Source organism: Cladophialophora immunda, assembly GCF_000835495.1.
Source record: "Cladophialophora immunda strain CBS 83496 unplaced genomic scaffold supercont1.5, whole genome shotgun sequence".
Lineage (NCBI taxonomy): Eukaryota > Fungi > Ascomycota > Eurotiomycetes > Chaetothyriales > Herpotrichiellaceae > Cladophialophora > Cladophialophora immunda.
Genome location: NW_015622545.1, coordinates 1,196,283 through 1,211,789, shown reverse-complemented (window position 1 = coordinate 1,211,789; position 15,507 = coordinate 1,196,283). Strand labels below are relative to the sequence as shown.

General features: G+C 49.5%; 5 protein-coding genes across 5 annotated transcripts; 3 read left to right on the top strand and 2 right to left on the bottom strand.

Moving 5' to 3' along the window:
* Nucleotides 1–1,586: 1,586 nt before the first annotated feature.
* On the top strand, nucleotides 1,587–1,907 carry PV07_08705 (uncharacterized protein; the record flags this gene model as incomplete). The annotated part of the gene is made up of 1 exon (XM_016395899.1): nucleotides 1,587–1,907. One exon carries the CDS (start codon nucleotides 1,587–1,589, stop codon nucleotides 1,905–1,907), a length of 321 nt encoding a protein of 106 aa, XP_016245755.1.
* A 387-nt stretch (nucleotides 1,908–2,294) lies between these two features.
* On the top strand, nucleotides 2,295–3,417 carry PV07_08704 (uncharacterized protein; the record flags this gene model as incomplete). Its single annotated transcript, XM_016395898.1, has 3 exons — nucleotides 2,295–2,647; nucleotides 2,721–2,739; nucleotides 2,785–3,417. The coding sequence occupies 3 exons, from the start codon at nucleotides 2,295–2,297 to the stop codon at nucleotides 3,415–3,417; spliced, it is 1,005 nt and encodes a 334-aa protein (XP_016245754.1).
* A 2,034-nt stretch (nucleotides 3,418–5,451) lies between these two features.
* Nucleotides 5,452–6,298, top strand: PV07_08703 (uncharacterized protein; the record flags this gene model as incomplete). The annotated part of the gene is made up of 2 exons (XM_016395897.1): nucleotides 5,452–5,554; nucleotides 5,619–6,298. 2 exons carry the CDS (start codon nucleotides 5,452–5,454, stop codon nucleotides 6,296–6,298), a joined length of 783 nt encoding a protein of 260 aa, XP_016245753.1.
* Nucleotides 6,299–7,072: 774 nt separating this feature from the next.
* On the bottom strand, nucleotides 7,073–7,423 carry PV07_08702 (uncharacterized protein; the record flags this gene model as incomplete). Its single annotated transcript, XM_016395896.1, has 1 exon — nucleotides 7,073–7,423. One exon carries the CDS (start codon nucleotides 7,421–7,423, stop codon nucleotides 7,073–7,075), a length of 351 nt encoding a protein of 116 aa, XP_016245752.1.
* An 11-nt stretch (nucleotides 7,424–7,434) lies between these two features.
* Nucleotides 7,435–8,412, bottom strand: PV07_08701 (uncharacterized protein; the record flags this gene model as incomplete). The annotated part of the gene is made up of 5 exons (XM_016395895.1): nucleotides 7,435–7,782; nucleotides 7,839–7,942; nucleotides 8,020–8,127; nucleotides 8,205–8,326; nucleotides 8,384–8,412. The coding sequence occupies 5 exons, from the start codon at nucleotides 8,410–8,412 to the stop codon at nucleotides 7,435–7,437; spliced, it is 711 nt and encodes a 236-aa protein (XP_016245751.1).
* Between the last annotated feature and the right edge of the window lie 7,095 nt (nucleotides 8,413–15,507).

Here is a 15,507-nt window from a genome sequence, read left to right as displayed (position 1 = left end):
TGACTGCGCTTCTCTTGCTACTCGACTGGTGTTTGATGGCCAAACTCTTTTGACTTTTTGTCCCAACACCACTTTTTGGCAACTTGTGTCCAACTGTCGACCCAAACACCACTTTTCTTGCTCCTTGAATGTGTTTGAGTGTTTTGATTGACAAACCTTTTGGCTTTTGCCACTTTTGGGCTTTGGCAACTTTTTGGACTTTGGACTTTGAACCGCTTTTTATGTTGGACAATTCTTGGGCTTAGGCAGCTTTTGGGCTTTTGGTGGAAAAGTTGCACTCCAGCCTGACTTCACACAACACAAGTTCACTCATATCGTCCAAGTGGTACATAACCCGAGTTCATATGACTTGAGTTCGACACACTCACTACCTTATTGAAGCATCTCGCATATGATATCTATATCTTGTCTACGGTATCCTGTCTGCTATGCCTCGTCGACTGTACTCTCGTCGGTCTTGCCGCCAATCTTCCATCTCGCGAATCTGTCTCGCGAAACGGTTCCGAGGATCTTGCATATTTGTCCAACTGTTGACTAAACAACCGCCATGATAAGAAAGCAGAAACTGCATTTTCACCCACTGTACAGTAACATCTCAGCTCACGATTCATTTCAAGTGAATGTCGGCGAACATAGCACAAGGGAAAAGTGAGATAAAGGTCAGAGACTCCAATGGAGGTCCCGTCCTCCCCCGATCGCAGCGCTGCCGGTGGCGCGGATCGAATTCTGCAATGCATACAAGCCACAGAGGTTTGTTGTTTCGTAACCCTAGTGGGAATGGTTTCGTGGCCTTAGGGGAAGGAGTATCGGTACCGCTGTCGGGCCTCCTCCAACGCAGCCACCCGCAGCCCTTGACAGGTACCCCCTGGAATTTAAACTTTGGGCACTCAACGGGCACTCAGGCACTTGGCAGCTCCCCCCTGGAATTCCTTGCCAACGGCCACCAGCCTCGCGGCCTTGCCAACACGGACGGCACCATTCGACGGTCAAAGCTTTGGATGCAAGGGAGATCGAAGTGTTAGCGCCGGGGGGAAGGGGGGGACATGTAGAGATGCTCCGGACGGCCAATCATGATTTTGATTGTTAGCACAGGGAGGAGGTTTTCGCAATCAAAGTCATGATTGACCGTCCGGATCGTCTCGATCCCTTACACGGCCAAGAAGGCTACGAAAAGCCTTTGGCATGACACTCACGACCAATCAGCAGGAGAGGTTTATAGGGCCCACTAATCGGGGCTGTCACAGAGACCTTCCGTAGCAAGGGATGGACCTAGAGGTAAGGGATGGACCGAGAGGCACTCGAGCCTACGAAGGGGGTATTTTCCTTGTTTACAGGATATAATGGTAGACGTCGCTCCTGACTTGACACTTCTTTATCTTGACATTTTTACTTACTCCCACCCACCTCCAAAGACGACCAACCTCCATTCTGACTTACAACGTCACGCACTGGGCAAGAACGACACGGGCCTCCGACCGACGAGAGAGAGAGAAAAAAAGTACTCGCTCGCCTCGAACAGCAGCAGCAGTCTGTTGGCCCCGATTCGTAACCTCCGGTACATTTAGCGACATAATCTCAACCCTAAAATGTCGACCATCCTCACTATCCAACCTGGCAACGAAGACGCCTACGCGTTCCACGACAACACTAAGAAAGTCTCTAAGGCAGAATCTATGGGATGGCTGAAAAAGTATAAGGCGGAACTCAACGGGGTGAGGCTGAGTCGGGCGGCCCAACCGGTCTGCCGCGGTACGTCCTGCGTGCCGATCGAGGCGCTAGAAATTTTCGAAAACGACCTCGAATACGCGCAGGTCCAGGTCAAGTACTGGGCGCACCACGACGTACTAGTGGAGGTGGTTGAGATTAAGAGACAGGTGGACCTAGATATCTTCTTTACCAGACAATAGTGGATATATCATCAATACATGGACGGCTTTGCGCAAAGCGCCTGAGGCGGCGGCGTCGCCCGGTCTCACTTCCTACCCTTCTCCCATCCGAGCTACGAGTTCGACACAGACCTCTGTCTACGGTCTGGGCCACCTCCTAGCGCTAGTCGCGTCCCTTCTCCTTCTCTTGTGTAACCTACGTATCTGCTTCTGAGTGGTGTCAAAGTCGGGCATCATGGAACACAGAATCTCAGACATCTCTGGCAAACTCGGCACCGCGGACGAGAATGAGAAAGACCTGTCCCCCATCGTGTCGAATGAGCAGCAACATGACGGGGTCAGGCATGGCAGGATCACTCCGATGTCGGTGGCCTTCATCGTCGCTTGGGCAACCGATAGATCCAGATCATGGCCATCGGTCAGTCCATCGGCACCGCCGTCTTTGTGAGCATCGGTTGTGGGCTCTCCGTGGGCGGGCCTGGCAGCTTGCTCATTGCATTCTTGGTCTACTGTGCCTTCATCGGTATGATTACCGATTGCACAGCTGAGATGATGATATACATGCCTGTCTCGGGTGGCTTTCTACACCTGGCGGGTGAATGGGTGGATGAGGCCTGGGGCTTCATGGAAGGCTGGAACTTCTTCTTTTATGAAGGTCTGCTCATCCCATTTGAAATCACCGCTCTTACTATCGCCTTGGGCTTCTGGTGGGACAATGTGCCCCCCGAAGCTATCTGTATTCTGGCCATCTTTGCCTATGGGTATGTCAACCTCTATGCTTTTCCTGCCCATCACTGCCTCGAAGTCGCATCCTGGCTTTAACTGTACGAGCAGGGCTTTGAACTTCCTGTCTGTGCGATATTATGGTGAAGCTGAGTTCTGACTGTCCACCGGCAAGATCCTGCTCTTCTTCATTCTATTCTTCTTCACATTCATCGCTATGGTGGGAGGAAATCTTAAACATGATCCCTATGGTTTCCGCTACTGGCGATTCGGCGTCTTCTACATCGGATCCGCAATTTGTGTTGGCATTGTTATCGCATACAACGACCCGATGCTACTTCGAATCCTCAGTGGCTCCCAGTCTGGCGGTGGTACTGCCGCCGCATCACCCTACGTGATTGCAATGAAGAACCTGGGAATCAGCGGTCTACCGCATCTGGTTAATGCCCCGGTCTGTACTTCTATCTTCTCGGCTGGAAACAACCTGATATTTGCCGCCTCACTGTCCTTGTACGGTCTAAGCATGCGAGGCCACACTCCTAAAATCTTCACGAAATGCACCAAACGAGGTGTCCCAATGTATGCGCTTGCAACGACCATGGTCTTCCCAATTTTATCGTTGCTCGGTATCAGCAAGGGATCGGCCAAAGTCCTGACCTGGCTGATCAACATCATTACCTCCGGCGGAATTATCAACTTCATCGTAATCGGTGTGACCTATATCAACTTTTACCGTGCGACTGAATCCCAAGGGTTTGACCGGAGGAGCCTCCCTTACTTTGGATACTTTCAGCCATATTGTGCCTAGATCACGACTGTGGCCGAGATGATCATCGTCTTCTGCGGCCTCAACGAGCTCGCCACCGATGCCACTCTGCTTGACGCCGCCTAAAGGGACTCGGAAGTCTCAGTCCTAACTGCTGTTGACACACATCATGCCTAACTCAATCTCAGCCGCCACCTTGTGCGCTTTCACCAGGTGGTTAGTGAAGATGGCAACCTCTAGCCACTGGGTAGTATTGTTTGCTCTTGATATAGCTTCCTCGTCGTCCTTGAATGAGAAATAACCACAAAGGGGCCAAAGATCTATTCTATATGCATCAGATCATTAGCGTCGGTCAAGACCTTCTGCTGTATGAAACAGCCGTTCTTCCTTTCAGTCTGATAGGGTTTACCGCTCATGAGCAAGGTGGCACCCTCAGTTTTGCCTACCTTTACAAATGACAGAACGTGGTCGTATTGAGTCTTGGAGACTTACGGACCTTGGAAATTGGTTTCTTGCCACTGAAAACCCACGGCCGAGATCTCCTTGACGGCTTGTTGGGACTTACCGAGAAGTGACTCGTAGATGCCTTTGTGTGTATAATCAGCGTAGTGGCTGTACAGATCTGACCTTGGTTCGACATGATTCTAAAGTGTGACTATTTGACTACCTGGTCAAGTTCGGTATCTTTGAACACGACCGAGGGCGATTTGCCCCTAGTTTGCAGGTGATGTTTTCCGGCGTCTTAGCCCCAAGAGATACGACTAACCGAGGCGTGGTGGTCGACCCAGTGAAGTTAATTTTGTTAATCAGTGGGTGCTTCACCGGAGCTGAGTCCGCCAACCAACCGTAGCCGTTGATGAAACTGACCAACCCCGGTGGAAAGCCAGCTTCCTTGACGAGTCGGTAGAGGACGGAGCATGCTCAATGGCGTATGCTCGATGGCTTTCAGCACCACCGTGTTGCCAGCAGCGAGAGCGACCATGATTCCGGCAGGTGAATCGAGCTTACCATCGACAAATGATAATTCCATGGGATGATTGGCGAGTGCACACCTATCGGCTGACGGATTGTATACGTAAACCTTCAAGGGGTGGTATCAATCGTCCTGCCGGAGATCTTGCCTGCTCAGCCACTGTAGTAGCGGATAGTGTTGATTGTCTCGGGGAGATCTTCAGTGAGCGCCACCGTGTATGGCTTGCCTGTGCTGGACCAAGAGCACTTTGCACTGCGTCCAGCTCATAGACCGAGGTAGGCACACCGTTATCCACGCATCGATAGAAGCAAGGAGCTCTTTTGGCCTCAATGAAGTCTGCTAGCTTGATCGTCAGCTTGCCCCAGTCTGTCTCCGATATGAATTTCCAGGACGGCCGAGTCAAGGCTGCGATCGCAGCTTTCACTGCCCAATCAACTTCTTGAGGATTAGCTGCTTGCATGATTACGATCACCTCCTACATACTCACATGGAGTCCATGGTCAGCCATTCACATGTCAGAGAGAGTGGGAGTTTGACTCACGCATGATCAATGGAGCCTATGGTTGACTGCCCTGAATCAGCCACGCTCTTATTGTCGATGAACAGCCCCATCGGCTGCTAGCATTTGTGCCAGTTGGGAGTGGTGATTTCTTTGATCAGCGACATTCTAGTCCTGGTTAGCGTCGTTGAGCTGACACCCAGGATTCACGCAGTCACGACAAAAACCGTTCTATCTGCGAACGCCTCAGATGCGACTGACGAAGAGACAATAGTACCTGGTCCGAGTCAGAGGAACCACATCGTCAATCTTGATCTACAGTGAGCCCATAGATACGCTCGATTATCGCACTCCTCGAACGAATTGGGTAAACCGACGCGGGAACTATTTGCCCAAATAGTGCGATGATGAATGCCTAGCCTTCCGGAAAGATTGAGGGGCGATGGATTCTGTTTGATAAACCCGAGCCGGGTTAAGGATGGCGGTTTTATATACTTTGTAGCCGTTTTTGTATTGGCAGAGGCTCAAACTAGCAGAACACGACCCCCAAGTTTCCAAGGTGCAGCACATCTAGTGAGTGTTTAGGTATGTAAGTTCCTCGCTCATGAGTGGACACTGTACTTGTCACGTAGTCATCGGCAATCGTGGCGATTCCACGTCCAGGTCAGCCCTGGATTCACCTAAAGATGACCACGCACTTTATAACGGTATGTCAGCCCATGCAGGAATACCAATATATTTGAGTCACTGTTTGCCTTTGTCTCACTGAAGCACACTCCCATCGCACGACGGATCACACCGTGGCTGAGGTCAAAGCATATCACTTGCCGCCGACTGCAAAGATTCCGAATTCACCATATCCTCTCCTCCACTACCGAAATGCTCTCCCAGGGGGCAAGGAAAGGAATATGCAGCTAGCATTCTACGACAGGTTCGTCAAGAATGGGTGGTCCGTACAGTGGATGACACGATATGGAAAGACTCAGAGCTCTCGTTACCACTCATCCGCCTATGAGTGCATGGCGGTGCTGAATAGCACTACAATAATCCGCTTCGGTGTGGCCGACACGTTCGATGACCTCGAAGAGAATACTAACGGTTTAGGAAAGGAAGATGGAGGAGCGGACCTGAAAGCCAAGCCAGGCGATGTCTTTGTCAATCCGGCCGGCGTCTCGCATAAAACGTACAATACCCCACCGTTGGAAGAATTCAAGCTCCTGACTCCGGGGGATACACATCGGATCACTGCCGAGGACGAAAGGGCTACGATCGAGGAGGTTAAGGTGTCCGGATTCTGCATAATCGGCTGCTACCCCAATGGAAGCGTGTGGGATTGGGCCTTCGGCGGAGACAGTGAGGGGAACTACGAAACGGTCTGGGCAGTGCCCAAGCCAGAGAAAGATCCCATCTTTAGTACCACCTCAGAGGGCTTAGTGGGACTGTGGAAATGAGCTTACAGCTCGCAGGGTCAGCCTTGTACAATCTAGCATGTAGACCCTTGAAGCTCTACCGCGGCGGAAAGTCTCTACCGTGTATCTTTGTACTTTCTATGTCTGAGCTCCACATAGCCGCCACAAGCCCACCACGGTAACACGCGCGACGTGACAGTGGAAAGCTCGTCCACTGGGAATACCAGTTGTACTCTGCGCCGCCTGCCAGAGCGGGAGCCCCGGACTTAAGATATTCACAGATTCACTGAGGCTGGGTCGAAATTCAGTACAGCCATGACATTCACTCTCTGCATGCCAGGAAGCAGCTGCAGGTAGGCCAGAAATTGAGGCGCCGAAGCACCACCTGCAGTGAGTTCATCGGATACATACGTGGAGTTTCCAAGGGGGCTCCTATGATGGGCCTTAGTGTTGTATTGCCCAACATCACAGGCAGTGCGTGAGTCACCAGTTTCACGCAACATGTACCGGATCCTACAGACCCTTTTCCTGCTGGGCTCCGCTTGGACGATGCGTGGCATATCCCCAACAAGGCGAATAGCGTTGCCTCATATGGTCTAAGTGCGCGTTCGGGCCTGTTACTCGCTATATCAAAGGGTGATCGATCATTGTTTTCCTGACATCTCGCTTGGGTCCATGCTGTAGAGAGCAATACCACCATCGTATCTAGATCTATTCTGCCCGACTCCGCTCTTCTCACTCCATCTCTCGGTCGTTGTTGTGACCATGATGGGCACCTCTAGTGGCAACATAGATATCTAGAACGTGCTCGAGATCCTATAATTTAGCCCGCATGCCGAATGCGTCGTGAACCGCTCGAACTGCCTCTTCGGCACAGCTGTATGATGATTGATATCCGCCACTGCCGTGGCCGTAATTATGCACCACCCATAGACCATCGATCTGCTCCTTTTCGATCCTCGTGCCACCCTCTCTACAAGTTCGGAAGCCCACCGAATGCCGCATGACGTCCAAATGCTCAATTCCCTTGCCCCCAGTCAGGCTCGGGCACAGAATCACAGCACGTTTCATGATCCTTTCGGCCAACTCAGGTTCAGGCTGTGTGTTGCGATTGCCTTTTTGATATGTGCCACCCAAGACTGTGCCACCTCCTGCGGCACGAGTCATCAAGTAACATACTATGGCTCATCTCCGGAGTCGTGGGTGCCAGTGACACCCATGATCTTGTCGGATTCATTGCGGACGAGAACCACCTGGCCTCGAGCGGGATACATTTTGTCGTCTTCCACGGCCCCCAATTTGGAGGCCATCAACCCCGAACAATTGACCACCAGGTCGACCTTCTCAGCGGGATGGATGCTTGGAGCCGCCGCATCCCGGACATGTTTGAACTGCTTCCGCTTGAATGTGACCTTTCGTTCGAGGCACTGGGATACCAGCCACGGTAGGTAGATGGCAGTGTTGATACACACAGACATGCAAAGGGTAGCCGAGTCAGCATCCGAGGGTGTATCGAGCTGGTGGAACTGGATTTACACGTTAACATGAATGAACGTACAAGATGGAGGACTGTCCATCTAACATTTAGCACTATTGTCTTGAACCACGGGTCCACCGAGGAGAGCTCAGAATACCCGTCTCCCGAAGGAGTTCCCACATCTTTTGCTCGTTGATGAATTTCGCAATCTAAACACTTATGTGTTAATAGTTGCCCGAATCGAAGAAATACCTCACACATTTGCGAGCGTCGGAGTCAGGGTGACTTGCCTTGGAAGTGAATGCCGGCACCAGGGCGATTTCTGACGAGATCCTGGAGCACTTTCCAAGTGCTTCCCTCCCATTTTGACTCTTGACTGCCTCGTAACGATAGGCTGTGGCATCAACGTGAGTGGAGCGTCTCGATGAAAAATTCGCGATGGGGGTTCTACTAACGTCATGTAACTGGCACCTGCCCAAGGCGACGCATACTCCTTGTCATAATCGCCGGGCATGTGCTTTGCGGCAACGACGATTCGATATTGCGGGTCTTGCGACAATAGCAGCGCCGTGGTCAAGCCAGAAACACCTGTGCTGGTGTGCGTCAGCACCTGTGTGCACCATGAATGCTAACCTACATAGCAAACTCACCCGATAACCACGATATTCTTCTCCGCCATGTTAAAAATGCGCAGATCTAAACATCCCACAATGGAAAGTTTAAAGAAACGACAAAGCAACGCAGAAATGACAAGCTATGAACAAATACAAGAGAAGGTCCCTGTCAAATCGCAATTGCTGGCAGATGAGGGAAAGCATGCGCTGAGTCTGGAGAGACCATTCGAAGGAACTCTGACCTGACTCATCTCGCCTGCTGAGGCTCCAAAACAGGCTCTCCATGACAGACAGCCCACGAGACCCGTCCGATCTTCTCAAGCGGTCCCCTCATCCACTACCGAAAATGGTTGTCAATTCCGTTCCCCGCCCTCGCATAGCGGCGGCGTGTCATTCACCGCACCACCGTTAGTTAGACTCCTTCGTCTCAGAATTCATGTTATAATTGCACCCTTAACAGTGATCTTTCCTGTTCTAGGTTGCGCCGTGATACCAGGCGAGGCGAACGCCGGGTTCATCGGGTCCGACCCTATGCGTCGCATGCTGTAGTTGATCGATGCCGCTCTACGACGGCGGCGCAAACGCGGATGTTGTCGCTGAAGAGCCGTATTTCGGAATGTTATCGTGACCGGAAAGGCGCTCAAATACATCATGAGAACGTAAGAACCACTCGTCCAGGAGTTTTTGAAAGCCGCGCCTAACTTTCCCGGTCTAATGGATTTATTCAACTTCGACTATCTCCCTTGATGATTGAGATGATTTAGTGGTGTTCGGAGGACATAGAGTAGATTGGCTCATAGGATCGTACCCTTTTAGGTAATGTACGTGACTGTTAAGAAGCTTAGTTTTGTTAACTATCTGAGAGGAGAGAACGCTCTTATATAGACAAAGGAAACACTACTAGATAGTGATAGAAATACCTCGAAGGTAGATTTCTAATCACTATTAGTAGTCAATCACGTTATAGTAACGCCACCCTTAACGCCACCGCCTATATCACGTGATCTAGTATAGACTAGTAGCGTTAACTAGTCACGTGATAAGACGCTAGGCCTAATTAGGCCATACGCCTAAATGGCGATATTCCACAGGTGGGACGGCGACTTGACAGAATCCTGGCATGAGAGCGTCCAAAGAAGAAATCCACGGCTTAAGTTCTCCAAAAAGCACTATCCAGAATCGCAGTAATTTCAAATCTGCATCTGCGCTCGAAATGATCCCGACACATTCGCTGACGACATAGTTGCGGATCTACTCGTAGAGCAACCCTCCCAAATCGTTTGTCACGACTCCGTCATTTGAACATGCATCCAGAGAAATGGCCGAAGAGGTTGCCAAAGACCCAGAGAGCCAATGACGGCATCCTCAATGTCGTAAAGTTCCAGCAGTTCAATGATGTTGTTGTTCTTCGACGAAGCGACGTCGGCGCTAGATACTTATACCGACCAGACGCTGCTACAAAACATCTGACCACCGCGTTAATATAGGGTAACGAAGCCTGGTCGTCAAAGCTCGGTAAGCGATCGTTGATTTTCTTGTTTACTGATAAATATAGAACTGTACTTTCGTCGAGTTTATTATTCTTATTTCTAAGTATCGAGCGCCGCAATCTCGCTAATCTAAAGTAAGACCCGATTTTGGACGAGAGGAAGACAGCGGGCCTTATCTTACTACTGATATACTATAAACGTAGAAGTTAAAGGAACTCTCGAATTGCGGAACGTTAAGTATATCTACCCGTCGTTAGCTGCGGATTGAAGTACACAGTTATTGAACCGGTCCTACCATCTACTTACTTGTTAGTGAACTATATGAATCTGATATTTACGCTGGTGACGCTATCAAAATTCCTAATAGTATCAGTCAATAGATCGGAATGACATAGTTATCTCGAAATGATTCTTATCTACGTCTAAGAGGGAGACGTATAGGGTGTCAGAAAGCTTTTATAATCCGGCATTTATTCCCTTAAGCCGTTGTGAGGGGACCGTCTAGCGTCGAGTTCGATTTTAGATACGAAATGTGAATGCTACGAATGATTTATTAAAAAAGCTCTTAAGCTATGCTGGACCGACATATATCGTTATCGATAGTATACGAGGATTGATCGATTTAAGTAGTAATACTCTATTTCACCTTGTATAGACTACTCACTGTTTAATCCCGATAAGTAGTAGCGAGTTCTAATTGTCTTCTGGATTATCCGTTCGGGAATACTTACCAGCATAAGCACCGTGAAAACCTTAAGTGCTCCCGTTTCGCGAATGAATCGCGCCTCTTGATGTCCCAAAGGCCACCACTACTTGCAACAATGGCTCTTTAACGAATGCATTGATAGCAGGATTCTTTGTGTCCACGTCGCTATTTATGCGCCCGGTGTGGTACGAGACGATGATCCGTCTGGTCGTTGAGCACTTAGTTAGCTTAAAGAGAGTGACTAGGGCGCCTCCTCGGTCCTCTCGTCGCACGGAATGATGTTCATGAGCCCCTCCTTACAGATGAAGTAGACGCTGGTGGCGGCCCCACACACGCTGACAACCCCGCGAAACGTGAACAGCAGCCTATGCGTGTCCCTGTTGGTATAGGTCTCCAACTCATCATTCGAGTTCGACTCTGAATGAGCTGGCCGGTCTAATCGTCCCACTTGTTCATGCGGATCATTATCGACGCATAGGTGTCGAGGCTCCAGTCTCGGAGCACATTCATGCTCACGCTGGTGCCCGACCAGCTGTACGTGTTAGCGCGTCTATTGGCAGTCAGACGCCTGACCATCTTCACGATCCTCTTCATGGAATGGAACTCGCGGTAGTACATCATCGATAACTCGCCACTATACCCGTCCCTATACTCGTACCACTCCTTGGGCGTAGCGCTGGGGCCCTTAGTCATGCGCTCGACGATGTTGTCGAAGTTCTCGATCCTTATTGTGTCTTAGGGGTACGAAGACGAAATCCACCGCGAGGCGACGACGAACCTATTCAAATCCTTCTAGTATATTAACCCTACAGGCGCAAAGCTAACCCCCGACTACGTCCTTCGAGGTGATCCTCACGTTCTCAAAGCTCTTATGCACCCTCGCCCTCCCGCTGGCGTAATCAAGGTTGAATCATACGGCGTACCATACGACCCTACCTCATAGGGACGTCATCAGACCGACGACTATAGTGCCGCCGTCAAGATACAGGAGTTCAGTCGCATTAAGATAGAAGCGTTAGGTCGTATCACAGTATGGACAAAGCTTGGAACTAGGAAGAGATAACCGGTGGAGGGCAAAGATCAAAGCGAGTCACGAGGAGGAGCAAGATTGATCCAGGAAGATACGAGTTGTGGGGGGCCGTGACCAGCGTTGCCAGGAATCGATTGCTCGATAAATCGATTCCCTATAACCTAATTGGCTAGAATGACGTTATTCCGTACCGACTTGCCTAATGCGGTATAGGCCGTAGCTATCCCAGTGTTTCAGGTAATGCGCGGCCTGAAAAGTCGACACCGCAAGACGATTACGATCGTCTATAACCGTCCTCTTTAACTAACTAAAGACCCTCTCAAGTTCAGTAAATGTTATAGGTATTGATAGAGTGTTAAAGGCCCACTAGCGAAGAGCGCGATACTCGTAGGTCATCCACCAGCGGAATAGGTTCTCGGCCTTCTAATCGATTAAGGGGGTCGGGCCGCCATTAATATAGTAATCGAAGACGTCCTCTAGTGTACGGGGCTCAGATCTCTAGATTTAATTAATAAATGTAGATAGAGAGGACCGAGGCTCCTTAGAACCGTTCTCAGGCGAATTTAGCTTATAGAGTTTCTCCTAAATCCCTCTGTTCTTTTCGATCATAGACTTAATTATGGCGCGCTGGAATGGACCCCAGGGTCGATGCATCTAGGGATCTCGAATTTGCGCCTGCGACTTCTCGTGACTGGGAACTCGAGATGTTCGAGTCATTATGTCGTCTGTTACTGATCCACAGTCCCTTTTACAACAGTAGCAACTTATTGCAGGAGCTCGCAGTTCAACTATTCAATGACATGCCAGCCGAAGAGACCAGCTTCATTGACTACTTTGACGGGATCTTCGAATCGAGCGCTCAAGAAACCAACTCTCTCTGCATGAGGCCACTGTTCAAAGAGCCAGTCGAGAGAATACTGAGGCGCAGTATTACCACCATGGAATCTAAAGCTGGGGTTCCGGCCCCTAATCCCCAGATCTCGATTATGTTGTGTATTTATTACTCTCTCGCTAGAAGAGTCGATCGTGAAATCTGCCCGAGAACCCTCTCACATAACCGCTTCCATCTCTTACCCAATAACGCGTAGTAAGACGACGAGGGCGGCCATCACTGTCATTTAGGGAGAAATTCATCATCACTATCGCCTAATTATTACGGTATGGAGATACAGGATATGTTTATGCGTCGTCGTCTCGGGTAGTCGCCCTTAAAATGGCCGATGATGTGTATTAACGCCCCTCCTACGTCCATCGTTAGTCCCTTAGTTATAGGACGATTAGTCTAGCATGCGACTGAAGGGAGCCCGTAGCTTCTAGGTGGAGAGTATCCTACGGCTCTCGACTAAAATACACCTATCTAGTAATCGACCCTATACGAACCGATAAGAATATTTTACGGAGGCGTAATTGTAATATAGCTAGCATTATTAGGTGTAGCGGATATAATTACTCTATTAATTCTAACGAATTTACATAAGGTATATCCTTTTATAACTCCTATTTAAGAGACTCTAATATTATTATAATTACCGACTAAAAGGGCCGGTGTTACGTATAGTGTAGATCGAGGTCTCGCGTCTATTAATATATGTCTAAACTTGAATAATCTGGAGCTCGTAGCTAAAGGCGCTCTCCCTAAGCGCGTATGGATTTATTACTCCTCTATAGCGTAGGATAGGCGGACCTACGCTTATAATATAGACGATTAGTATAGTGAGGCTAATGAAAGTCGTACTGTAACCCCCTATCGCTAAAAGTAAAACTCTACTAAGTACATCGATTCACTTTACGGCAATATATTCTTATGAAATCTAAACGAGACTAGCCTCTTCGTATTCCTCACCTACGTCTAGCCTTTAGTAAGCGGATTATGTGAAACTAAATATCCTTGCATTCCTAACTCCCAGCTAAAGTCGTGACTATAAGAGAGCCTAACTTCGCCGCTATAGCGCGAGTGATAATAATATCGGCAGCTGATTATTATCTGCAGGCAGAGCCTGGAATCACCTACAGAGCACATTATCGTTAAGAAGAGGCCATAGGTGGTGTAAAATGAGGCTCGAGTCTCCCACTGGAAGACCGGCATTGTTTTTAGCTGCGCTGTCGAGTTTAAACATGGACACGAGGACGGTTGGAATTGACTCTAAAGTCTCCTAGAAGTCTTGAATTTTTGCCCTGGATGAAGCACCTATGCCGTGGTGGCTAGACACGCCGCAACGACAGTGGTTGTTGTTGAGCCGTCGGAACCTCCTTTGCATACCGCCTCCTTTGCATGCCGGTTTTCTCAGGCATGAGCCTGTCAGGCGGCCTCCGACTATAGTCACGAAGATGGCGGTGTTGGTGTACGTTCTCGATATACTCGGTGCAGTTAGAGTCGATATGGTCGTTAGTCGTGGTTTACTTGACGGATTTGCAGTAGATTGGGCATGCTACTATTATGGATGTTTCATAAGTTGATGTATTCGAATCTAGAAGCAAGCCGTTACTCTCACCCTCTGTTACTTGATGGATGTTGACTCGGTAAGCCTACGCGACTCTGCGGTACCACTGCTTGTCCGCTGTGTGTTCGCCGTCATCTGAAGCTTCGCTGACCATCTCTATCAACCACTCCCTACTAGACTTCTCCATTTCAGCCCGCTTGTCCGCATCGATAGGCCGGAACGTCGTAACTACGGCCTTAAGGCCTCTATTCGCCTTAGCTAACGCATTAAACTCGTCGGCATTCATGGATTTCACGATTCCTCCTTACTCTTCGGTCTGGATCTTTAAGGCAGCCGCCTAAAGGGTTAAGAATGGCGACATTTGAAATTGGTTATTTCCTCAGTTAATGAGGACCTAGGTTATGTCGAACGTGGGTTTTGGTGGCTCTTCTTTCTTCTCAGCAGGGTGGATAAGGATTTTTGAAGTAACGGTGTCCTAAGTAGCCGTGTCCGAAGTAGTAGTCGCTAGAGGATTGTTCGGAATGGTAAGGTTTATTCTGACTAATATACCTGATTCGCACGTAAGATAGCGACACTTAGAGTGCTCCGGACACTAAGATCGTAAAAAAGGTGAATTTATCGTGTGTGAGGAAAAAGATGAAGATGGATAGAGCGCCTAGAGTACAAAACATCGTAAGGTTATATATATAGGCGCGAAGTACGCCAATACGTAATAGGAAAGAGGCCCTTCGTGTCCGAGAGCTATTTAGCGCAGGCGCCGACGAAAAAGAGAAATAGGAAAGGTTCGTGGTGAGAGATGGCAAATAGAGGTGTAGGCGTCCTCGAGAAAGACGGAATTAAGGCTCGTTCGTCACTCCTGGTGTGAGGGAGGGGCCTAAGTGGCCAACAGAGCCAGCGCGTAGGAGTGCTAAGCGATAAAAGTTGAAATTCCGGAAGTCCTCTCCGGCATTCGGAGTGCGCTAGGTACTGGGTACTAGGTTCTGGGTGTCGCGTATAAAGTTTGAATTCTCAGGGGCTGCCAGAGCGCCGGTGAGTTATCCAAAGTTTAAACCCTAGGAATGCTGGCCTACGCTGGCCTACGCTTGAGTGTGTTGATGGCCCGACGTTTACACTTTTTGACTTGCGCGACTTGGGCGTGGGCCACCTTTTTCCCAAAGGCCAAAAAGTTGCACACCCTCACTGACTTGACTTGACTTGATATGCCTTGACATAATATTATACCCTTACTCTTGTTGAAGCAGCTCGTGCACCTGCATCTTGTCCGTCTTGCTCGCGCATCGTGTATCGTGCAGGCCGCATGTCATGCAGCCAATATGATGGCGTGATGGTGTGCTTACGTCGTTACCGGAGATGATTTTCGTGGCCGTGGCCGAGTAAGTGGCCGTAGGCGTCCACTTACTCTCGAGTGTATTTGCCTGTACTGCCTCTCTTCACGACCCATCATGCTTAATCTAACATGAAGTCCTCGTCGACGTCGATATAGCCGAGTAGTT